Source organism: Rhyacophila brunnea, unplaced genomic scaffold (assembly GCF_057557595.1).
Source record: "Rhyacophila brunnea isolate RB1 unplaced genomic scaffold, BYU_Rbru_1.0 scaffold_12, whole genome shotgun sequence".
In the NCBI taxonomy this organism is placed as follows: Eukaryota; Metazoa; Arthropoda; class Insecta; order Trichoptera; family Rhyacophilidae; genus Rhyacophila; species Rhyacophila brunnea.
The window spans coordinates 20,676,623-20,701,310 of NW_028232774.1; the positions used below are offsets into that span (position 1 = coordinate 20,676,623).

Sequence of the window (24,688 nt, forward strand, 5' to 3'; positions counted from 1 at the left end):
ATTTGCTGTATACTACTTCGGGAAAATTAGACGTCAGGTCGCAACGTGGTATGCACAGTTCTATAAACCTGTTTATATATTATTATCAAACGTGCGCATAATTTAATAATGAACCAAATGTAAGTTTCAGTTGTAAAGTATTTGGTTTAGTTATTTTGTACACAATATAAAAGAGGTCCATAACTAATTTTAATTAAGAAAGACCGGTATAAGGTCCGATCCTTTCTAACAACACAGTATTTCTACAAGAGTGATCTACGTACTGCGGTGCTAAAATGGAATGAAGCTCTAATACCGCGGGATATGATGCAACCTTACATTTACCTTATGCTCCGAAGCTGAAGTAAAATAGGGTTGAATAAATATATATTGAAGCCAATATAGTAGACTAATACAGGTTAGTGATTATTGGGCAAATAAGTACTCGTACAATCTAGATACACAGATTAAAACATGACTGATTATATGGTTTAACTATACTGCATCCATAAATACACCTTTCGAGTGGCTCGTTCGCCACAATCGTAAGACGTCTAATGATATATCATTATAAATTCATCACATCTCTACAGAAACACATTAAAATATCATGTAGAAAAAACCTATACGTCAAAGACATCTTTAGGAGAGGTAATAATTATACGATTAAAATGACTACTCGTAATATATTGAGATACTCCTTAGATTCATTTATACAGATAAAATTATAAATTAATACATCAAACCGAATATAAATTGACTCGGAATATCTTTTTTGAAATAATAATTGTAAATTGTGATGAACTGTCATCTTACAATTAATTATTCTCGGGGAAAAATCTCAACAAATATTCGGAATTATACAGTACCTATTTTAAATTACTGGCAACAGTGTCAATTGCAGAAGGCTGATAATATATAAAATCTTACAAAAGTTATAAATTAATAATATTACAAGAGAATGGTAAAAAAAAAATTAAACTGACCATGCATCACTACCTGATCATATAAATACTCATGAAATGCCAACTCTTCAATTAATTTACTTTCTTATTCTTGAACAGAATATGGTTTGAAAGTTGTAAAAAAATATTTCTTAAAAACAAACCATTCTTTCGCTACAAAAAACATCCATAAACTATTAAAAAATATTTTTTTTTGTTTTTATCATATTATTTATGATGATACTTATTGTAATAATTTATACACATTCAGAAAAATCTGAGAAAAGGATGCGAAACATTTGACCCAGGTGTATTTTCAATAGGTGTGTATTTTTTCGGTAAGTATGTTATGAACATTTTGGCAAATATAATAAACACCAATGCAAGTATTTTCATTGAATGGAAAATATACCAGACACAGAAAACGCAGTTTAATAACGATATAGGAAATAATTGTTTAGTCCCCTTTGTACACAGTGCAACGCACACTCCACCGTACGGCTCCTACAATCGTTATAGCAGAGGGGTGGTCAGGTGTGTATCAAATTAATGAACCGCAATTTAATAACAAACTTTTACTTGCCATTAAGCATAATCTAAATTTCATCTAATTCATAGTACCAAATCAACACCTAATTGATTATTAAAATTTATATATTGCATTTAATAGGTGTGTAGGTTTGTTAAATCTAGTGTGTATGACAAATTATAATTTAATTGTGAATACTTAATAATAATATACTTGCTGTTGATTATAATACACTTGCCATTGTACTACAATAATACTTACCATTTGGTTCATCTCTCGAAATCGATTCATTTATTGATAAAATACACGTTATTTACTATTCAAATAATTACAAGCCTCTTTAATAATCTCCAAGAAAATGACTTTCCAATAGAAATAAACAAAACACTACAACACAATAAAATATTATATTATGTGTGCATATTATAATATAATGGAGATATACTATAACTTCATGCTACAGGAAAATTTCTTCTGTTTCATAGCCGTAATAGTAAATATTATAATTGATTGCACAATCATTTGTAATAGAACGGTAATGGATCAAAAATTAAGCATAATACAATAATAATGACGTCGCGCTATCGTAATGATGACGCTCAATTATTGTGAACATGTCTGGTGAGATCATAAAAAGTATTAATTATTATTAATGTAAAGAAAAACTAAAAATTACAATTAAAAACTTACAATATCACATTTTTTTTCATTATTTGATAATTTATATAATTTTTTTTTATTCCTTAACCTAAGGGTTTATTACATAACTACAACAATATATCCGTGAACGGCAGAAATACGTTGATAACTCAAAATCTTTATTATTTAAAGCGTATGGCTGCATGGTACTTTATTTCAATTTATAAAATTTTACAATGCGTTAAAATACTCCTGTCTTGTGTCCTGTGGTCAAAACATTAAATCAAATTCACACATAACGGTGACACTTAAAAGTGAATTCCTAAGCAGTGATGATTTAAGAGTTATCAATACAATCACGCCATATGCGAATATTACACAAGGATAAATAATACGACCCGCAATGAAATACTTAACTAATATTATAAAGCTGAGGATAGACATGGGGCAAACTTCAAGCAGCACATTGAATATTCAATGAAAAGGTAAAGTATTACGCCGCAATGCCCATGTGTATCGACGTTGCAATATTTCAGTTGATCATAATTAATCATCCGTGATACCGTCAAATAAAATACTCACGTGGACTATTCACTACGTATTACATTGGTAACGTTTCGACCGGCCTTACACTCCCTTGGGCCTCGAATCAAAATGGTGGGAAAATTTCATAATACCAAAAAAATTAATAACATTCGAGACGTTGGCTCAATTTTATTAATAAAAAAAATGATAATTACATTTTATATTACGATGATGGAGAATAAATATTATGAAACGTTAAAAAATAATGGCTTTCTTATAGGAGCTTTGCAAAGTTGAGAATAGACATGAATAGAACAACATAACAATATAATATTCACTGCATGTCTTTCGGCAGCTCAATGTTATAAGCCGGCGATTCTGTCTGAGATATAAAAATCACCGTTTACATTAGGCGTAATAGAATTATTAGCCTGTATGTATTTCTTTTATCTTAATGTCTTTACGTTGCAAATCTAACTAAAATGTTAAAATAAAGCTAAATAATATTGCATGTATATGGAAAAAAGTAAATAAAAATTCACTATATTTTTATGATAGATGTACACGCACCCCGTTGAAGATACGAAACATCCTATCCTTTTTCTACTTATAAACAAAACAAAATACGATTACTCAAATATCCATAAAGAGGGTTTCTTTTTGACGAGATGGAGTTTCATTAAAAATGCTGAAAATTTGTTTTTCAGGTTAAGTAATCGTTACAATACATGAGTGCAGAGGAAACATTGAGTTTCGTAAGAAATTTATAAAAAAAACTGAAGCGTAATCATTAGTTTTAAAATGACAGCTGAGCTAAAATCATATATTTTATGATGAATTGAGTATGTTAAGAGTTGAGGTGTACGCACAAAGAAAGCTAGTGGGTTTAACTCACCGTTAATTATTGGCATATGATAAAAAGTAGTGGTTTTGGGGTATTGAAGACCACAATAATTCTGTAGAATAATAATATTCTACTAAAAATAAATTAATCGCTTAGTATCATTAAACTAATGTTGCCTGTGTTATTAATACAATTTTATTTATGAATATCAGTACCCATAGAGAAATTCCACCGCATATACAGTGCTCTTGTTCTAGAAAAAGTGGGTAAATCAGGTTGTTTTAACAAAGAAATGTGAATTTTAACTCATTATAGCTTCAAATAAAGTTGATGAGCATCACCAAAGCCCATATTATTTAAGCGAACAACAAAATCTTAAAAAGTATGTGGCTTATTATGCTATGAAATGTTTTCTAAATTCGAAAAAAAAATATTTAAATAAGGCTGGGGATACTGTGTATCCCCATGCCGCACTGACAGTAAAAAGGGTACTATTGTATTACCAGTTGGTTTAAAAATGACTTGCAAATAAAATTCTACAGATAAAGCACCGGTACATCCCCATGAATTTTCTTTCATACATGACCAATGGCAAGCCTTGTCACAATATTTTTGTATAAAAAAGAAGGAAATGGAATACATCGGTATGCCTAACTTACTGATTTTTAGCGAAGGGTCACATTTAAACATTTCATCACCACAGTTCTAACTTGATATAGGTATGATTTATTGGTTTTTGCCAATCGAGTTTGAAGATTGAATCCAAACATAGATTTTTTTTATACTACAACAGATGAAAAACAGTAGTGGTAGCAATGAAACAAACACAAAAATACCCAGGTTTTGATAAAATTACATAAATGTATTGTGACCTCACCGGAAATTAAACTCGACCCACAAGTGAGAAGCTGGTGCCTTTCGCAATGGTCACATACAGTGTTTTGGATAACAAAAGAGTTAACTCGATTGATAAAATATGGCAATGCCTACTGAAGACGAATTTAAACTACACACATTTGTGATAATTTATGGTAGGTAATTCAAAAGTTAGAGGTCATGTAGAGTTGAAGATTATGAGATGTGGCGGCTGTATAGACGCATCTTCCAAATCCCCTGGACTGATCAGGTGACAAATGTTGACGTTCTCAATCAAATGGGAAAGGACCGAGAGTTCTGCGTAGTATCAAAACCTCGACCACATTATGAAAGAACAAAAGTACAGCATTACCCTACTAGTCACCCAAGGATAACGGTAAACATAGCAGTTCTGTGAACTATTCCGGGAAGCAGATAAAACAGTGATCGCCATGGTGGTGGCCAACCTCAGTTAGAGGATGGCACGGTAAGAAGAACAAGTTAGAAATGCAGTGATGACTTTGTGGTAACATAACACATACAACCATGAAATACTTTGCATAATGTCCAACTAAATGTTCATTATTTTGAGTCAGTGATATACCTAAACGTAAGAAAATCTGTTTATACAAAAATTTTATATTACGAATTTTAAATAAGATGGTAGCTATCACAAGGAATAACCAGGTAAATATTAAAGTCAATCTCTCTAAAATGAGAACACGGCGACACAGATTCACAAAAGAAACACAGAAAAAACAGAATATCTTTTTTTTTTGATTTCCGCCCATCGGCACATTGTCATAAGGTCCTGATATGAATCACGTCTTCAGAGATCGATCACATCCACAGGAGAACAACTTTAGTGAACTCGGTGCACTTCTTCTATGCAATAATGTTACCGTTCACAGTGCGGAGAGAAAGTGCGTGGGATGAGGGGAGGGGCGGATCAGAGGGGTGCGTGTGGGCGCAGGCGCGGCGCGAGGGGCGCGGGGGGTCACGCTGTCAGCTGGCGCCGCCCGGCAGCCACATTGTCACCGCTTGAAGTCTCCTCATCCGGGGATCCTGCACGGTACAATGTCACTGATGCTATGTAGTTGTTAGGCATCACCTGAAATATTACATACATTTGGTGAACATAAAGCTCTTTCTCATTTTAAGATTGAATGGTTTTAAAACAATTTTTTTTGTATTAATTATACAATATTTACCTTGTTTATGTCGACAGCTGTTTCGGACTATGAATCCATTTTCATAATGACACTAAAATAACTTATTTTCAAAATTTAAAACTAAATACTCGTAACTCCCTAGTTATGACAGAAAGATAGAGTGTGTTGTGTAAATCTATGTTCTTTGTTTCACTCAACAGTGGCATATAGTTGCATTTACTTTATAATTTATTTATTTTTATTTTCATTTAATTTACTAGAAGGATTTAGTTCTACGGAATTGATCTTTGGGTGTTTATTAAACAGTCATCTAAGATGTAATTTGAAAGTTATGCAAAAAAGCCGCCCCATAAAAATACATACTATGGGGAAAGATGTCACCATTATAAAAAACTCACTAATTGTGAACCCTATGCATAGTTAGCAGTTTGGTAAAACAATAAATACCACAGCAACATTGCTTTTAGCAATCAAAAGTGTTGCCATTTTTTAAAATCTCTAATTTCCGTAAATTTTTTAAATATTTTTTGATTGACATGGTAGATGTATGTAAACTGCACAATATAAATAATTAACAAATAAACTTTTAAAATTGTAATTATACTGTTTGTTGGTAATTTTGCTCAGTCAAAAATGAGTAAATGACATTCAAAATTATACCATTTGATTTCTGGTTTATAAGATGTATTAATTTGACACCTGTCACTCTTCATGCATCACTATGTAATAAACATCAGTTACCTACATAATACAGAAGACAATCTATTTACATAAATATGACAAAGCAAATGCCAACTCCAAATCTTTAATATCCAATCGAAAGCATATAGACTAAAAGGATAAAATGTGTACCTCAAATATGATGTCCTGATAGCCATAACAGAAGGTTGAGCCGAAGGGGTTTGTGGTGTTGGTAGATGAGGCTCGGTTGAGGACAACGGGGCGTTGAGCGGGTTTGAGCGCTGCTGCCACATGCTCCCAGCGGCTGTAAGCCGACACCACCACCGGAGGTGGACTCACGTCGATCAGCTTGTCTGACGCCGACCTGTAGATCATCACATTATCGTCAGTTGAATCCATTAAATTAGTAATCAAATAAATATTATCACTCAATGTGCTACAATGCTATTCATTAGTCATCACTCGCATCATTTATCGCAATTTAATCCAAGTAAATTTGTACCAAAAGCATGTACACACTGAATAATCATCAAAAACGGGCGCTCGTGCGAGCGCCCTAATATCGATCTTAGTTTGCCATTCATATTACATTTGTGTAATAAAAGTTCAACCGACACGTGAAACACATAAACAAGTCATAAACAAACAAAATTTTATGGCTGTTTCGGACGCAGCACAAAATTCTACACAACAGTATATGCGGAAAAATGTAGTAACTGAGATTTAGCAAGATTGATAAAAAAATAGATTTTTTAAATTTAAATCTCATATAAATTCATTGGAAATAGGCTAATATTGAATACAAATTGATTATCAACATAAATATTATGGATACGATCCTTAAATCGTTCTATATTTACAAATATTTGAATATAATTTATAAAAAAATAATATCTAAGTTACCATGTTCTATTACGGAGTGAGTGAATTATTATAACATGATGCCATATTTTTAACGCCTGGCGCGAAGTTTTATTGTATTTTGTTGACTGACGCCTTGTAAAATCGAAAAATACGTACCTACCTATTCAAAACAATCGATAGTTATACATTTTTTTAAATATATATTCTTGAAATATTATTTACTTACAATACAATTCAGTATGGTTTCTGTCGTTGCGATCTATAGTCGGCTTTTTTAGGTGTTTTGTCACGTTATTTCGATAATTTTGTTCATAAAAATAAATTTTGAATAAAAAATTCCTAATAATACATATAATTATTGTTTAATCAGTGAAGTGTATGTGTTTTAAAATGATGTCGTTAAACGTAGACTTTATCAAAAATAATAAGAATTCCTTCTAAGAAAGAGTCAGAATAAAAAAAGGATGGTCCAATGATATCTGTGGAAAGTGAAAGGTGTTTTTCAACCCTTTATAGAATTAAATCGTCTTTAAAAAATACCATAAATCAGGACAGACTTAACTGTCTTAAAAAAAACTTTTACAAACAGTTCCAGACTTTAATGACAAGTGATTGAGGTGTTTGCTAAACAGAAACAATGCCGAATTGATATTCTTTTTAAATAAGGTAAGAAAATTTTTAGTGCACTCCCAATGAAAGCAATTTTGGAAACCACCGGCCGCCACTGCTTGGGACCTACTAAATATTAATTATAATATAGCCCTAACATTATCTTATTTTTTCTTTCGGCCATTTCCGATCCTAATAGGATCATATGGGCCTCCACAGAGTGGAGGTTTGTATTAACAGATTTTATTTTTACGAGAAATGGATGTCGGCCACTTGCTCAACGTATTAGATACATACTCTGACTCATACACAAATTGAAAAACAATATGTGTACTTGCCAGACCCAGGAATCGAACCTGGGACCCTCGACACTATAGACTGACGCTTAAGCCACGTGGCCATCGTGGGTCTTTCTTTAGTAATGTAAATTTTCAGAATGCTGTTTCAATAGCAGCCATAAGGCATCCAAAGAACTTTAATGATTTCAAAAAAACTTATTTAACAAATATGTGAGGATTTTAATTTAAAACTTTCTACACTGTGAAATGTTTATGAAATCGACATTGTGAGAAAGTATTTTCGAGGCCGAGTGGATTTTTTTTGGACGGCAAATGGCAGAATTTCGCCACAAACTAAAATTAAATAAATGTCAAACTTATAGTAAACACGCATTTCACAATAATCAAACTGGGAAGTATTTCGAACCTTTCAGGGGGTACGGCGAGGTTGAACTCGCAGCGGTGGTACATGTTGAAGTTGTAATGGCCCGGGTAGTTAGTGTGCAGAACCAGTTTCTTCACTTTCTGTGTTGCCGCATCAAAAAGGATGTCCTGCAAATTTATTTAGTGTTTATGATTGAGAATTTTGCTACTACATACTATATTATATACATTTAGTAGGTATTAATAGGTATACGAGAAATTCACAATTTTTGACAAATAAAACATCTCAATCCAATGCTATACTTAATTCTAAGATTTCATCATTTTCAACTCCGCATTTTTAGCATTAAGACATTGAATGGGTTCACAGGACTGCAAACCATATCAGAGAAGAAAGGAAGAGAGAGATATGAAACTCACCAATCCAAGTGTGAAGTAATTGAAGAAGTAATCACTTCGGTTGGCACGGTGTCGCCGCGCCGCCTGCGGGCTATGTATGCGCATCTTATCCTCAGCCTTATAAAAGACACGCGAGGGGGCACCCAAACTGCGTGCAACATCCTGGCACCGCTCTCCAAACACCACGCACCTTGTCAGACATACGCTGCCACACGCACCTGCACAAACATTACAAAAATAATGATTTAATTACACAATATCATATTCTGCGAGGATCAAAATAAAGCTTATTTATTTTGTATTCTAAAGGATTTCGGCTTTTGCATCAGTCGCATATAACCGCGGCGCTTAAATACCCTATAGTCAGACCACTCTAAAATGAAATGAGAGAAGTGGCAAGATGAAGGAAGACAGAATAGAGTACCTTCAGTGTAGAGGTGCAGGCGAAGACCTTTGGTAGTATGTCGGTGGCGTAGCACGTCACATCGGGTGAGGTAGAGGTGGTTGTGGTAGCAGCTAAGCGGCAATTCTGGAGCTACGGTCCCTCCACCGGACCCCTCTCCACCATTCGTCTGCCGGAAACAAACACATATTGTACATAAACAAAATAGTTATGAATGACAACAGTCCGATAAAACTTCAAATAATGAAAATGTAAAACAGCCTAAAATATAGATCCACTTTCCTTTGAGAGTGTTTTGAGTTACACACCATTGCGCCAATCACATATTACATGTTTCTATATGCAAGAGGTAAACTGCGGTAACTCAAATCTGATTACATTGAGTGTTTAAAATGATAAATAGAAGTAACTTATAATGTTTTTAATAACAATGAAACAAATCTGTCAACTTCATAGGTTGAATGTTCAAAGTCTACTGTTACTAAAGTTTATTGCATACCTGTGAATGGTGAGCACCGTGGTAGATGGTGGTCCTTGAGACAACGGGAGAAGCTCCATTGGGGAATTGCAGGGAGCCCAAACCGTGAGCATAACCCGGCTGAAAATATATTTAATAATACCTAATTATTAATTACTTAATAATATTTAATTATATAAATGATATTTAATTTTCCTATGCAAATAACGATAATATGGAAATAAGTAGGGACTTGAATATAATTTGCATGAATTCTCTGAATAATTGTAAGTTCATAATAAGTCTGAAGCTTATTCCAGGTCAGACATAATATAATAGTATATGAATGATGTTTCCCATCTTCATTTCAAAACAAAATTCCAAAGTCATTTGTATCAAAACATATTACGAGGGTGGGTCAATAATTCCTTAGAAATAAGCATTAAAACAGGTTTTATTTTTGTATTTTTTTTTTATTTCTCAACATAATTTCCTTGGAGCTCAATACACTTGGTTAGACGTTTCTCAATTTTTTTTAAACCGTCAGAAAAATAAGTTTTCGGAAGGTCCTCAAAATAAGCATTTGTCCGATCGATGACTTCTTCATTTGAAAAAAAACGTTGTCCACTTAGCCATTTTTTTAAGTTTGGGAAAAGGAAAAAGTCACTGGGGGCTAAATCTGGCGAATACGGTGGGTGGTCGACCAATTCGAACTTCAATTCTTCAATTTTAGCCATTGATCGTAAACATGTGTGAACACGGGCATTGTCCTGATGAAAGAGGATTTTTTTCTTGTTTAAATGAGGCCGTTTTTCTTCAATTTTGTTTTTTAGCTGGTCCAATAAAGATGCATAATAATCCCCTGTTATTGTTTTTCCTTTTTCCAAATAGTCAACGAAAATAATTTCACGTGCATCCCAAAATACAGTAGCCATAACCTTACCAGCTGATTTTACGGTTTTCGCCTTCTTTGGACATGGTTTGCCTTCGCAATCCACTGCCTTGACTGTTCTTTCGTCTCGGGAGTATAGTGGTGTATCCATGTTTCATCTACAGTCACAAAGCGACGAAAAAATTCATCCGGATTGCGTTGCATGAGCGACAACAGGGCTTTAGAGGCCACCACCCTACTGCGTTTATTGTCGACTGTGAGCAAACGCGGCACCCATCTTGCAGAAATATTTTTCATGCCCAATTTGTCATGTAAAATAGAAATGACGCTACCTTTTGAGATCCCTGTAACCTCAATTATCTCACTCAACATTAATCTTCGGTCACTTAACACCGTATCGTGGATTTTATTGATCATTTCTGGTGTAGTCACCTCTACAGGACGTCCTGAGCGTGGTTCGTCCTTTGTTGATGTACGACCACGTTTAAATTCATTTAACCAGTTATAAATAGTTGCAAGTGAAGGAGCAGATATGCCGTGAACTAAATCCAACTCATTTTTTATTTCCTTTGCTGTTAACCCTTTTATATTAAAATGTTTAATAACAACTCTAAACTCAATTTTCTCCATTTTCCATTTTTCCATTTTCCACAAGCAAATTTTTTTTTTAAATGTACGAGAAACACACAACAACCCGACCAATCTGATTGAAACTTCGCAGCATACTGAATCGGTAGTGCCGCTGCATGAAAACAAACTGCTTGCAGTACTAGTCGCACCACCTGTCGGCTTTTCTAAGGACTTATTGACCCACCCTCGTATGTAGGAAATTGTACATAAATATTCGGATAGAAATGTTTCAAACTGTTTGTATACAATGTTCACCAATTTTTCTTGATCCGGAACGCACAACATAAAGAAAAAAAAATACGATTACAACTGACCTCAAATTTGCTATCTATGGGGAAGTAAAAGGACAATCCCCTGAAGTTGAGGGCAAACATTTGCCGCTCGGAGTCATAGAGGCCGGGGTGCGTCGCCCCAAATGAGTGCTCGACCTGCTCAATAGACGGGGGCACTTCTGGGGAGTTAAACCAACCCCCGCTGCAAAAAAATACATGTTTTTACATAAGATTTTATCACTCAGAAATAGTAAATATGTAGAACACAAAGTTTCACCTAACTAATTTTAGTAGAGAATGATACCATGCTATAATAAAATTTAATTAAAGCTGTCGACTAATCGTGAATTAATGATCTGTAATCCAACGGCGACACAAATGACAAACAACATACTATACAAATTCATGATATCATACGCTTTCTTGATTTTGAATCTACTAAATTCAAATGAATTACAGTTTCTTATTGTTATTTTAATGCTGGGTCAAATATTCATCTGAATGCTTTCATTTTTGAATGAAGAGCACAGAATTTTTCAAATCATGTTTTTCTAATTAGTAATTGCTCATGTTTATTAATTGATTTTACAAATTTAAAAATTATTATCTATAGTTATAATTATTACTATAATAAATTGTACAATTGAATTATTCTACTCACCAATATTTCAATTTGACCAGTTTCATATTGTATACTTCGATAATTTTGAGCCTCTGTGCGACGGGATCGAATATGAGTCTGATGCCATCTAGTGGCATATTTATCACCAAGTCTACGGCCAGTGGATTCTGAAAACAGTTAACAATAACAAATTTTAAACGGGTGCCTTCGGGTTAATTAAGAAAACCAATTGTGTTCTTTTTCATTTCATCAATTTCAATATTGCAATATTGATCGGACATTTCAAGAATTTAAATTTAACATCAATTTGTTATACATATCACAAAAATCCGTCAGATACTAAACTCATTACGTTAATGTAAGGAGCGTAAACTTTTAGTTAGTAATTTCTCAAGCTATCGGAGAAGGCACAAACCAAATGGGAAATAAAATAATGAAAGTTTGTTGAAACATTCAGAAACAACCAAGGCAGCAATATTTACTATGAACTGTGCACAGTACCTATGTGGAGGTCATAAGTACTTACTGATTTTGAAACCACTACAATAAGATACTGTTTTTACTTTGTATAAAATTACAAAATAAATTAATTTGCATAGACAGATTGACGAATGGTATCTGTTTCATGAATTTAGCCAGTTCAAAAGTCACCACCGACTGTTAAAAATTCAGTGTAGAAAGCTGCAGGGATTTCATTGAATTTGAAAATCACAGTTTAACATATATTGGAATATAATAACTAAGCGAGTGCCTCCTTCCAACACTGACTATGAAGGAAATTCTCACAGATTTTATAGTGTCAATATCTTGTCTTTCTATAATTTTACGAAAGATTTGTTCAAATCGTGCAACGATGGATTGGTTGTTGGTAGATTGAGTTCTTTACTAACACAGAAGAAGCGAGGCAGACTTACCACATCGCTGTAGAGGACTTGAACGCCGCGGATGACGCCCACTTGTGACTGGATAATGGCCACGGACTGGGAAAAGTGCATTCCTACATGAAATAAAAAAAAAAATTGAGGATAAAATTAGGCAATAAATCTTTTAAAATAAACCTATTCAATTGTTATTAATTTAATAATTCTTATCAATTTTGAGATGTGCTCTTTTGGATTTTTTTTCCTTTGTGTCACTGCCTTGGTGATGTCAATCAATCTGGGGTTATGCAACTACTGGAAATACTTCTCGATAATTCCTCATCTTGCAGCCTGTAAGGTCTTTCTAATCAGCTGCAAAGCACCTATCCAAGAGTGCCGCATTCCTGTGTGTAATGCTACATGGATGGCCGAACCAAGATACGTCCGCATCTTGTCTCTTAAATTTGTCTCCCTCTACTAGCCACCGCTTGATTTCACAGTCTGCATGAGTGATTCATTATTAATTTCAGATAAGTTCTTATCTGAAATTATCTTCATATGTATGTGTACAGAAGTGAATGTAAAGTTTTAAAATATTAGTTTTTCTTAAAAACAATGATCACTCTTTCAACTAAGTACTAGGTTTTTATATAAGTACAGAGGTGTCATTGTTAGTTTGGTGTATTTGGTTTTGTGAAATGATATTGCATATTATATATACTTATTATATAAAGCTCATCTGAACACAAACAAATTTTCGACTTCAATAAGTGTGATTGATAATTTACGATAACATATCACTACATTCTGGCGTTATACACTCAGGCATTCCGCTGAGACTGAGGCGACAGATGGTCTACATAATGTCTGTATTAATGAATGGGTCCAAATAGCAGTTAACTGATTAACTATTGTTTCCCATGCCAAACTCAGCTTACCAGAGGTCCTAGAATTTAAAACTGGTTAAAACTCACTCTAATAAATATGAAATATTTTTTTTATTAGTCGGACCATTTCTATTTTTGTGGACTCAGGAGGTTGTATCATTCACAGCGGGGCCCCACTGCTATAGGACCCTCAGTATTGCAAGCTATTAGTATTCTAAACAGCCGTGCCTCAAGTTATATTTGTCCGTCTTTAAGTAAGTACCCACCGTTCTTAAGCAGAATAATTCTTCTTAGAATATTACTCACAAATTTTATGTAAATTCATTAAAAAGTAAGTAGGTACGTTATATATAAAATAAATATAAAATATTCTCCTTTCCACAAAATGTATGTTTTTCCTTCCTATATTTACCACCACTAACCAGTGCATTATCTGACTACCCCAATGAGACATCACTGCTACCAGTTCACCTTAATCCTCATATTATACTTGACATGATTTCTTTTTTAAGGTACAGGTTTTAGTAAAGTTTTACCGCTACATGATTGATTGGTTCTGCATGAAATCGATACAGATGTATAATGTTTTGGCTATGAATTTCAACCACCATAAACATTGAAAAGCTTTTAATAGAGCATCGCAATAAAAAAGCGTTAATAAATAACATTTCCTTTCAGTTGCTAATAATAATATTAAAGGAATTGGTTATGGATGCTGATACAAATTATTATTGCCTTTGGAATACTGATTTATTGTTGTTTTCATAAATAAACAAAATCATTCACTTTAGATTAATTTATTTATTGAAATGATGACAGCTGTAATTGCACAATAATAAATTTAACAAGCAATTAGCACAAGTCTCAGAATTATCTCCTTCATGAGTATATAAAGTATGTATTATCGGTGTTTTTAATAGTTATTTATGGCTACCTACTGACATACTTTTATTTTAAATTGATACTAGGTACATAAATAATATCTAATATTTTTATTTTTCTTTAACCGCCATTTTAAAGTAGGTATCAAATGTTAATATGGATCACACAATGTGGAGGTATTGGCGATGCGTTATCAGACTTGACAGATCTTTTACGAGGTTTGACTATTAGCCATTCACCCAATTTAATTCCCCACCGCGAGTGGGTTGGAATATTGAAATATGAGCGATGGGGTGGGTAGATAAGAACGATTTTCATTAAAATTAAATGCAATCACCAGAAAACGGCGGGGGTGCCATTTGACGGAATTTTAAAATTAGTCAACAAATTACATCCTATTTCAGATAAATATTTACAATATACAAATAAATAAAAAAGAAAAAAAGAGCGTTCTCAATTTATTTATCAATATTTAAATTAATCATCCGTAATTTATTACCAACGCCTTTTTTCTCTAGCGAATCCTTTGCATTGAACTTACATAGGTAGGTAGGTAGTTGTTTAAATAGGTATTAAAATAATCTTGAAAAGAAATTTTTCAATTAATGTAGGTAGGTATGTATTATTAAATTTAACAAAATGAAATAAGATTGTTTTGATAAAGAAAGGCGACCTTGAAATAATCTATAAAATAGTTTTTGTTCGGTGCACCAGCGGCCGAACGGCTATGCATTTTTGTTTGCAACGAAATCATAACAAAAAAAGTTTTCGTGCGGTGTACACTCAACACTGAAGGCGCAAATCGAACGCAAAAGCAGAAACAAAGGCCAGACTTGAAATACGAAGGATCGTATGATTTATTTGTTCGATGACGCAATATTCAAAATATCACGAAAACAACAAAAACATCCCGCGGAATTAGCGCGGAATATCACAAACTACGCATTGCGTAATTTTACGATCCGAAAATACAACGCAAAAACCACAAAGATTGTAAACACAAAGTAAGGGAAGGGGATATGGACTAACCCAGAACAAATTCCCATTGTTCACAGCCCAGCGAGCGTTCAGGGACCACTTCCAAATCCAACATTGTACAATTTTACTAATTATCAACTAAACTTTTAACACACTCTTCAAAATCACTTCACTCAAAATGTTTTTTCTCGATTACAGCGTAGGTTCTTTGTTTGGCAGCTTCAGTGTTCAACCATTTTGTGTTTTCAGTTTTGTCAGTCGAACTGTCATTAAACAGCTGATTGCAACCTAAGGTGGCGGAGTCGGTTATAATTTTTTTCTGAAATCTTATTTACCTGCAGTATTTTTAGCAAGCTGATGCAAAGTCATAATATACCTATCTTTTTTAGTGTTAATATAATTATAAAATAACCATTCACTCTTATTAAGGAAGATCGAATCTGCTTTTTAGCTTTTTATCAGTAGGTTGATATTGATAACAATACATTTTCTTTGATTTTGGATTATGATGTATTTCATCATCATCAGCCGGGGTCAATCCACTGCTGGATGAAGGCCTCCCCAAGCTTTCTCCAACTCTCTCGGTCCTGTGTCGTTCGCTGCCACGTATTTCCGCCGAACTTTACCAGTTCGTCAATCCAGCGGCTTTTAGGGCGACCCTGTGGCCGTTTCGTACCCCTTGGGTACCATTGGATGACGGCATTTGTCCAGCGGCCGTCCTTTCGGCGAGCAATGTGCCCCGCCCATCTCCATTTCAGCTGTTTGGCAACGTCTATTACATCGCGTACTCTTGTCTGCTTCATAACCCATTCGTTTCTCTTACGGTCCTTTCGCGTGATGCCCAACATGCACCTCTCCATGCCTCGCTGTGTGACTCTTAGCCTTTGGACATCTCTCGTGTTGAGGGTCCACGTCTCGCAGCCATACGTGAGCACGGGTAGCACACATTGGTTGAACACCCTACGCTTAAGACATAATGGTAGGTCACTCTTGAAGATACTATTCAGACGTCCGAAAGCACTCCATCCCAGCTTTGTTCTTCGAGCAATTTCATCGTGCATGCTTCCGTCTATGGACACCTGCTGTCCAAGATAGACGTAGCTGCTGACTTGCTCGAGTTGGGTGCCAGAAATACAGATAATCGCAGGGTCCGAAAAACAGTTCCTCATCACTTTTGTCTTTGAGACATTTATCTTTAGACCGACCGTTTGACTGACATCCGCGAGTTCTTGCATTTATTAATTCACATAAATTCACATTAATTCACATAAAACATAAATATCGTGAAAAGTAAATGCAAGTACAAAAAATATATGTCCTTCCTCATAGGATTGTTTTCAAACTTTTCGTTATATAATAGGCAGGCACTCATAAATTCATAAAATGTTATTTTTATTACATTGGAATTCTTCAAACGGTAGCTACGGTGAGTGTATAATTCATTGCTAATATTAAAATATTATATTAAGAAATTTGGTTCACACTACACCACTTAAAAATGGCAAGGTATGCGCATGCGTACTAAGTTATAGATTTCCATTACAAGCTTTAATAACATTCTGTATAATATGTCTCTTTTTTAGATATTAGACAAAGCGAACTACATCCAAACATTTAACACTTTTAACAATATTATGTCGAAAAGATTCGTATAATACTATGGAGAGATCCACTTCTGAATAAGTTCATGGTTTTGTGAACACAAATAATAAAGAATTTATTATTATTTCTATTATATTCAATATATTTTTTTAATCTCGAATTTTCTTAACTCAATTAACTTTTAACTTAATGTTGATGGAAATATGAGAAAGTGCAAACCAATGGTTATTGATCACAAAACCGCGAAAATGCTCGCAAATGCATCAGTTCCGAATATTAGAATATCAAAGCAATGTTTGAACAGTACTTCGCATTACATTTAAAAAAATCATATTGTAGTTGCTATTAGATGAATTTGATTATGTATTATTGATAATTTTCTATTTTTGTATTCTTGACTCTTGAGCTAAGATTTAATAAATATTGTCTATGATCCTATCTACGCATCATAGATAATATACGTCTGACAACATTGCAGTTGTAGGTTGTAAATGTTTGTGTCGAGAAATTGGAGAAATTTTTCACATATTTCAGTTTTATTAAAAGAATTTAAAAATACTACTTTTTACTTGGTCTTTAAGTCGGTTAGTATTCATATTGATATAATCTTTTAATTGGTATCTCTATAATTAAAGCGATATTAAATTATTCAAAACGGCGTAAAATCAATGTCACTAAATTCTTAGGTTAAATCGTATATGATTCGTTGGCATTAATTTATTAGAATTAGTCTCTTATTATTCTAGTTGTATGCATTATTACTCACTACTGCTACACAGAATGTTACTTTCCTGAAAAAATGCTGTTTGCCGATACTTTTTGAGGCTAGGTTCCTAAGGAAACATGACAGAAATAGTGCTGGTTACCGGTACACAGTTACAATACTGGGCAGTGGGCAGTACGATATGTAAAGGATATAATGGGCAATTGAACATTTAAGAGCGTACTTCAGTGACGCAGAGACGGACACTAGGTGTTCGGACGTCGATTTGTTTTGTCATGACGTCGGAATAAAATATTCTTAAATCATGTAAAGATGACTAAAAAACTTTACGTATGTACTTAAAAAAGAAAACATATTTATTTAACCTAAGTTGAATTGATGAAGTCCTTGGAAGGTCCTTTCTACTTCAAGGCAATTCAACGGTGAAATATTATTCGAATTAATTAGTTGCCCAGGCAAGTTACCTGCAGTATCCAAGTTGAACAACTCGCATCGGCACATCAAACTTGTTTCGACTTGCATGCAATTACATACTTTGATGATTGTCATGTGGTACAGAATATTACTATTTTAATTTCTAAATAAAATGTGTCTATCCAAAAATATTTTAATGTGGTCGAACAAAATGACATTAACGGACTAATAAATTTAGTCAATGCCATCTCGTTTACAACAATTGATTCAATTTACATTGATACGTGGGAACTCAATTTCTTTTTTAACATTCATCACAAAGTTAAGCAATAAAAATCGACACGTGAGAATGCAGCATTAGATTGACTATGTCAGTGGTTAAATTGTGTCTGTTATTTATTTACCAGGTAAAAAATGGGTGAACGTTACAACATCCACAGTCAGCTCGAGCACTTGCAGAGCAAATACATCGGCACAGGCCATGCGGACACCAGCAAATTTGAATGGCTAACAAACCAGCACCGGGATTCCTGCTCCAGCTATTTGGGACACCCTGACCTCCTGAACTACTTTGCAGTATGCGAGAACGAGGCCAAGGCCAGGGTGAGGTTCAACTTGATGGAGAACATGCTTCAACCGTGCGGACCGCCTCCAGAAAAACCAGAAGATTAAAATAATACTAACTATATTTGTCGTAAGCTTAGTTATCTATAATCTTCATTATTGTCGCTCATTTACCTTGGCAGTTGGCTAAAATTGACATACTCTTAGATTATCAATGGTCGATATACAATATTACAATACAGTATAAATACTCTCGAGATTGCATACTATATCTAATAGATCAGTGCACAGATGTGTCTCAATATTTATGTTGGCATCATACCACCTTTATGTTTAAAAATATTGTACATCCAAATAGATTATTAGAGAAGCAATTGTCTCACTCTAATACATATGTCGACTATGTCATCGGTTTCCAATGAATTTGAATCTTTCAAATTTATTTTTCTCAAAATATACGACATTTGTGCAGTAGCTCTTCAATGTGTTGGCGAGCTGCTTACCAGTGGCGAAGGGTAGAGGTAGGCTGTTAAGATCCGCCATAAACAGTGCACATTAAACTTTTTCAGACATAGATATTTGTTTTCGTTGAAATAAGACTACAATTTACAGATAGTGCTGGTTAGTTTTTAAAATTCAATTAAACCCGGAGAAACCAAGCCATAATAGATAATAGTCAAAAAATACATGTATATCTATAAAATATCTAAAATTATGCAATTAAATCATACATAACTTTGAATATTTTTTAAATAGAATAATATTTTTTATTTATTATAGTTTGGTTTAGGCAGGGCTTAATGAATTTAAAAAAAATAACCAGCAATATGTGCTATATGTATTTTTAATCCAACAAAAAACTATGAATGAAAAAGTGTGCACAATTTTGTCGTATTGCCCAAATTAGACCAAAACTATTATGGTTTCGTTTAGGCAGGGTTTAATTGATTTTTAAAAATTAACTAACACCATCTGTAAATTGTAGTCTTAGTTCAATAAAAACAAATACATATGACTAAAAAATTTAGTGTGCACTATTTATAGCAAATCTTAACAGCCTACCTCCACCCTTCGCCACTGCTGCTTACAATGTATAATATGTATGGTATTAATCTTCGGTGAACTTAAAAATCCTTTCTGGTCATCTGGGTATTAGATAATAATTTTATAATTCCACCAAACTTTCTTATCATTTTTATTTTTCCACTTTAACTTTAACAAATGTTTTTACGAGGATTGGTTAGGAAAATACATAAAATGTGTTCTTAGAATCATTCTTGCATCAATTTATATTGTATCTTATAAATACTTAATGATATAATTTAACTGAATTGATGGTTTTTTCAATAAAATTTATATTTTAACAATTATTACTGATTTTTATTTGCCTGAAACTACCATTAAAAATAATCGCGATCAATGTAATGCATGGTTATGGATGATGAAATTGTCTGCCTTACAAAGTACTCTTGCAAAAAGATACATACTAAAAAATATTTATTTCCTACACAAGTTACTTCAACACTTAGAATATAAATCAATATTTTGCTGTAACTGTAATGTTGGCGTACATCGAAGGGTGAAGGTAGGCTCTGGAAATCCGACAAGTAGTAGGTACACACCAAACTTTGTCAGTTATACTTATTTGTTTTTATTAAATTAAGAATAGATGGTATTGGTTAGTTTTCAAAATTTCAATAAGCCCTGCCTAGACCAAACCATAAATAATTGTAGAGGTAGGCGGTGGAGATCTGACAAAAATAATGCACACCAAATCAGTAATACTCTTATTTAACATCAAAAAGATGTCTATTAAGTTTTTCAATTATTCAAGCTAAGGTCTTAGTTTGCATGAAGTTTGGAAGACTCAATTAAAAGAAGATTCTAACATTGAATTTCAAGCAAGTAAAGACTGGTTCGGCAAATTTAAACTGAGGTATTCTTTACTTAATATTTAATTCACTGGAGAAGCTGCCAGCGCAGATAAAAATGCTGCAAATGAATTTATTTCCTCATCTCCAAAATATTTAAAAATACACTTTAATGTTTTTTTTTTACAATACTCTACTTTCGTACACATTTTCAGGAACCAATAAATTATGTACAAATGTAGACGTGGACTGCCTGTTTTATGGTTTGGCTTAGGCAGTATAAAATTGAATTTTAAAAACTAACCAACACCGTCTGTAATTTGTATTTTAGTTCAATGAAAACAAATAAGTACCTACCTATGACTGACAAAATTTTGTGCACTTTTTCTGTCAGATCTCCGCAGCCACCTCCACTCTTCACCACTGAATTGTGAGAATAGCATTGAGACCGAATGAAACGTTCTTCAAACCGAATGGTAATTCGTATGCATTTTAAAAACATCTCTATCTGTATGAAACACAATATCATATAATATTGTATTGTATTTACTTAGTTTCAATATTAAATTAGTATGGGTATAGTATTGAAAAAACAATGTACTTTTTTTGTCCAGCCGCTGGACCAAACCCGCGACCTACGTCTTCACAGAGTACTGCTCAACCAATTCGGCTGTCATGGGTGCGCTTATTTGTTAGGGCGACTATGATACACTAAGACCATTATGGTTTGAAAGCCTCGTGACTTTTTTTACACCTTTATTCTACAACTTGAGAGGATGCTAAAATCAGAGTAAAACAAAATAATAAAAACAACAGAATGTACTTAAAAATATCTTTTATTTCGTCCGTATGCAATACTTTTTATTTACTATTAACAGAATTGCTGTTTGACTTCTTTCGACTTTTCTCCAATGCTTTTGATTCCAAGTAGTGATCCACTTTATCGATTAATATATTTCTGAGTTCTATAAATATTTCCCGAGTGATTGGTTTAATTTTATCCGGCACGCTTAAAACTGTATCCAAACTCAAAGCACCATGTTGCCAGAATTCAGTCACTTGCTCTAATGAGGGCAAAGTCGCCATCATGACAACCCCGTGATCGGTTTCATTGGCGCCGCCGTCAGAGAATTTACTCTGAAGACAAAGTTTTTCTTCGGCTGCCGTTGGATCAATGAATACTTTGTCTCCTTGAATCCCGATGGTGACTGCACTGATTATATCGTAGGTAGGTATCTCTGCATCAGCGAGGGCTAAACCGATAGCATTTATAGCGGTAGATAGAACTGCTCCATCATTTTCTAACACGTAGACGTATAAATCAATCTGAAAATATTTAAAAGCTGTTGCATGAATAAATCTTTTCACTTTAAATGTTAATTGTTTCATTGGTAGACAGTAGTGGAGCGTGATGTGGAAAGATGCATGATGAGAACGACCACAAAAGAAACAATGAATAAAGAGATGCAGTGTGATAGAAGTCAAAAAAACTAATGAAATGATGAATTAACTGGTTGGTTGCTGCTGGACAAATCCAGCTATACTGTAATACGTATTAAATGGTCTACTAACACTCACTGGATTGACAAACTCATTGTTCTGTGGAAGTACATGGTATTGAAGAACAAGGTACAGGTAAATCAAAAGAAGTTATTGGAAAGAACTTTATCCTGCAGTGGATCAGCCCCAGATGATGATGGTAATTTATAAAATAGGACAGTACCATAGAGTAATTATTGTTCTGAAGGTGGGCATGTAGCCGAAACATGCACATTCAAAATACTAACATAATGTGGTTAAACTCATACAATCTCTTCAAGGGATTCAGCATTTACTTGGTGGTAATTATTCATAATCTCTTTAATTTACAGATTTTACTATACTTGTATAAATCAAGTGTAGCTGGTAATTGTAGGAATGTACAAAATTAGAATATAAGTTATAAATTAATATAACATAAAATATGTAAGACATTATTTAAATACAATCAATAAGGATCAATATCACAGTGTGCCCGTTTCATCATCACTGACATGCATACACCGAGACATAAGCATCTTAAAATAATATACTCTCTAATCCAACACTTATAGCACTTACAACAATAGATTCTAAATCAGGATTTTTAAGAATCTATATTCTTATCACAATTCTGAAACTGGGTCTTAACATAATAATTCCAAAGTAAAAATCATTGTTGAATATAATTTGACATCGAAACAATGTTGCATTACATAGTTCTATACATATAAACTTCACCTGAAAATTTTCAAACAAGTGTCTCAATACTGTCGGTTCTAAAGCTCTTCGTATTGAGGCAGCCATTTCGCGTTCCTCATTTCCAGGTTGTAGTTGACATCGGTTGATTGTTGAGAATGGTGCATATTTGAATTCACAAAACAATTCTCCTTGAAAACTGCAATGAATAGAAACAACGATCAATAAAATGAACACCCGGGATTAGGTGCTTCTGCTATAAATATAAATGGATATCCACAATTTCATCGAACCGGAAAAACTGTTATTTTTTTCAGAACGAAAACTGGAACTGAACCGATATATTATATTTTTTGACTTGAACCGAAACAATAAAAAATAATGGTTCGACGCCCTGGTATACCTACACTATGCCAGAATATGCAGATTATAATTTAATCAACATTCATGGATCTATATTATTCGTATTGCAGACGCTTTGTTGTTAAAGTTAGAATTAATACCTGCGCATACAATGTGCCAACAAGTACAAGAGTGCTAAATTCAGCTTTAATAGTAAATACAACTCGTAGAATGCACCCATTGTCCATGCTACATCTACGACTCCCATATTACTTTTGAATTGCATTCACCCAAGTACCCAATACCAGCGTCATGAAGCTCCAACGGATATCACATAATAATAATTAACTATAAGTAGAAATGATTTTCATGTAATAATAATTTACCAGAATTCTGTTTGTTTAGGAATCTCTCTTGGCTCAAATACTGAAGCCACGACCTTCGTGTTTCCCAGTTCAATATAAGCGGATCCCTTGGCTTGAGAAACCACGCCAATTTTGCCAACTAAAAAGTAAACAGAACATTTATAGGTTAAATTACGAGCACAATAAATAACCATTTTAATCATACTTTTTAGTTAAAATGAAATACTTACATAATTCCCTCGCTTCATTGAATTTTCTTTGATCTTTCCTAGTGCCATCTTCGTTTATCACATCGCTATAAAGCTGATCATAAGTTTTGACATTGAGGTCTGAATATAATCTATACGGCGTCGTGCTTTCAGGCCCACAAATCCGTTTTGTATCTACGGGCATTGTAAAACTATATGTCTAGTAATTGTATTCAATAAATGCTTAATAAACTTCAGTTATTTTGTGAAAATGATGACGATTAATTATAATTAACTTGAATTTCGCGCACATGCCACAAAAAGCGTACTCAAACGTCAAATATTAAACCATAGATAATGTTAAATGTTGGCGTAATAATATTTACCATAGAGCTGTAGAAATGCAATCACGAAGTAATCAAATTTCTATAATGATTAAATAGAATGTGAAATTTAATAATGTTCATAAAAAATAATTCAAACATGTCTATACCTTTTAACTGTCCTACCTCTCTGCAAACTATTATTTTGAAAGTATTATTTGTGCTGGCAATACTAGCATTTCCGAGATTTTCCGCACCTAATTTTGACTTCTAGAGTCCTTCCTATTCATAGACTAGGTGAATAATTAATGTATCATTATGTAACACAAACTCCAATTAGGGCCGTATTAATGCGCTTTAGGTTAGGGTTACAACCTAGATGCCTCTGCCATTGGAGGGCCTCCGTCATTCTTGATTAAATTAATACCACTGTTCATAGTATTTTTGTACAATTTTGAGAGATGAAGAAGTTAGAATCACACAGTTGTGTGAT

General features: G+C 33.6%; 3 protein-coding genes across 3 annotated transcripts; 1 reads left to right on the top strand and 2 right to left on the bottom strand.

Moving 5' to 3' along the window:
- Positions 1-2,193: 2,193 nt before the first annotated feature.
- On the bottom strand, positions 2,194-15,832 carry LOC147077892 (PHAF1 protein CG7083). Its single transcript, XM_085960923.1, has 10 exons — positions 15,637-15,832; positions 12,893-12,975; positions 12,018-12,145; positions 11,399-11,558; positions 9,605-9,703; positions 9,127-9,274; positions 8,724-8,920; positions 8,347-8,471; positions 6,340-6,532; positions 2,194-5,426 (listed from the first exon to the last, which is right to left on the bottom strand). The coding sequence occupies exons 1-10, from the start codon at positions 15,698-15,700 to the stop codon at positions 5,313-5,315; spliced, it is 1,311 nt and encodes a 436-aa protein (XP_085817049.1). The 5' UTR covers positions 15,701-15,832; the 3' UTR covers positions 2,194-5,312.
- A 1,809-nt stretch (positions 15,833-17,641) lies between these two features.
- Sf3b5 (splicing factor 3b subunit 5) lies at positions 17,642-19,567 on the top strand. Its single transcript, XM_085960925.1, has 2 exons — positions 17,642-17,771; positions 18,733-19,567. Exon 2 carries the CDS (start codon positions 18,740-18,742, stop codon positions 18,995-18,997), a length of 258 nt encoding a protein of 85 aa, XP_085817051.1. The 5' UTR covers positions 17,642-17,771; positions 18,733-18,739; the 3' UTR covers positions 18,998-19,567.
- Positions 19,568-21,580: 2,013 nt separating this feature from the next.
- LOC147077894 (exosome complex component MTR3-like) lies at positions 21,581-24,228 on the bottom strand. The gene is made up of 4 exons (XM_085960924.1): positions 23,915-24,228; positions 23,706-23,823; positions 23,020-23,176; positions 21,581-22,086 (listed from the first exon to the last, which is right to left on the bottom strand). The coding sequence occupies exons 1-4, from the start codon at positions 24,075-24,077 to the stop codon at positions 21,622-21,624; spliced, it is 903 nt and encodes a 300-aa protein (XP_085817050.1). The 5' UTR covers positions 24,078-24,228; the 3' UTR covers positions 21,581-21,621.
- Positions 24,229-24,688: the final 460 nt, after the last annotated feature.

What these genes read in the sequence shown, in the direction of transcription:
- LOC147077892 (XM_085960923.1), bottom strand. Translation starts at nt 15,700, where the DNA reads ATGTTGGATTTGGAAGTGGTCCCTGAACGCTCGCTGGGCTGTGAACAA. An exon ending in ATTACTTCACACTTGGATTG is followed by an intron (nt 8,472 to 8,723) that starts GTGAGTTTCATA and finishes ATAAATTTGCAG; the next exon opens with GACATCCTTTTTGATGCGGC. An exon ending in ATCAGGACATCATATTTGAG is followed by an intron (nt 5,427 to 6,339) that starts GTACACATTTTA and finishes GTAATATTTCAG; the next exon opens with GTGATGCCTAACAACTACAT.
- Sf3b5 (XM_085960925.1), top strand. Translation starts at nt 18,740, where the DNA reads ATGGGTGAACGTTACAACATCCACAGTCAGCTCGAGCACTTGCAGAGC.
- LOC147077894 (XM_085960924.1), bottom strand. Translation starts at nt 24,077, where the DNA reads ATGCCCGTAGATACAAAACGGATTTGTGGGCCTGAAAGCACGACGCCG. An exon ending in CCTAAACAAACAGAATTCTG is followed by an intron (nt 23,177 to 23,705) that starts GTAAATTATTAT and finishes TATTCATTGCAG; the next exon opens with TTTTCAAGGAGAATTGTTTT. An exon ending in ACTTGTTTGAAAATTTTCAG is followed by an intron (nt 22,087 to 23,019) that starts GTGAAGTTTATA and finishes AAATATTTTCAG; the next exon opens with ATTGATTTATACGTCTACGT.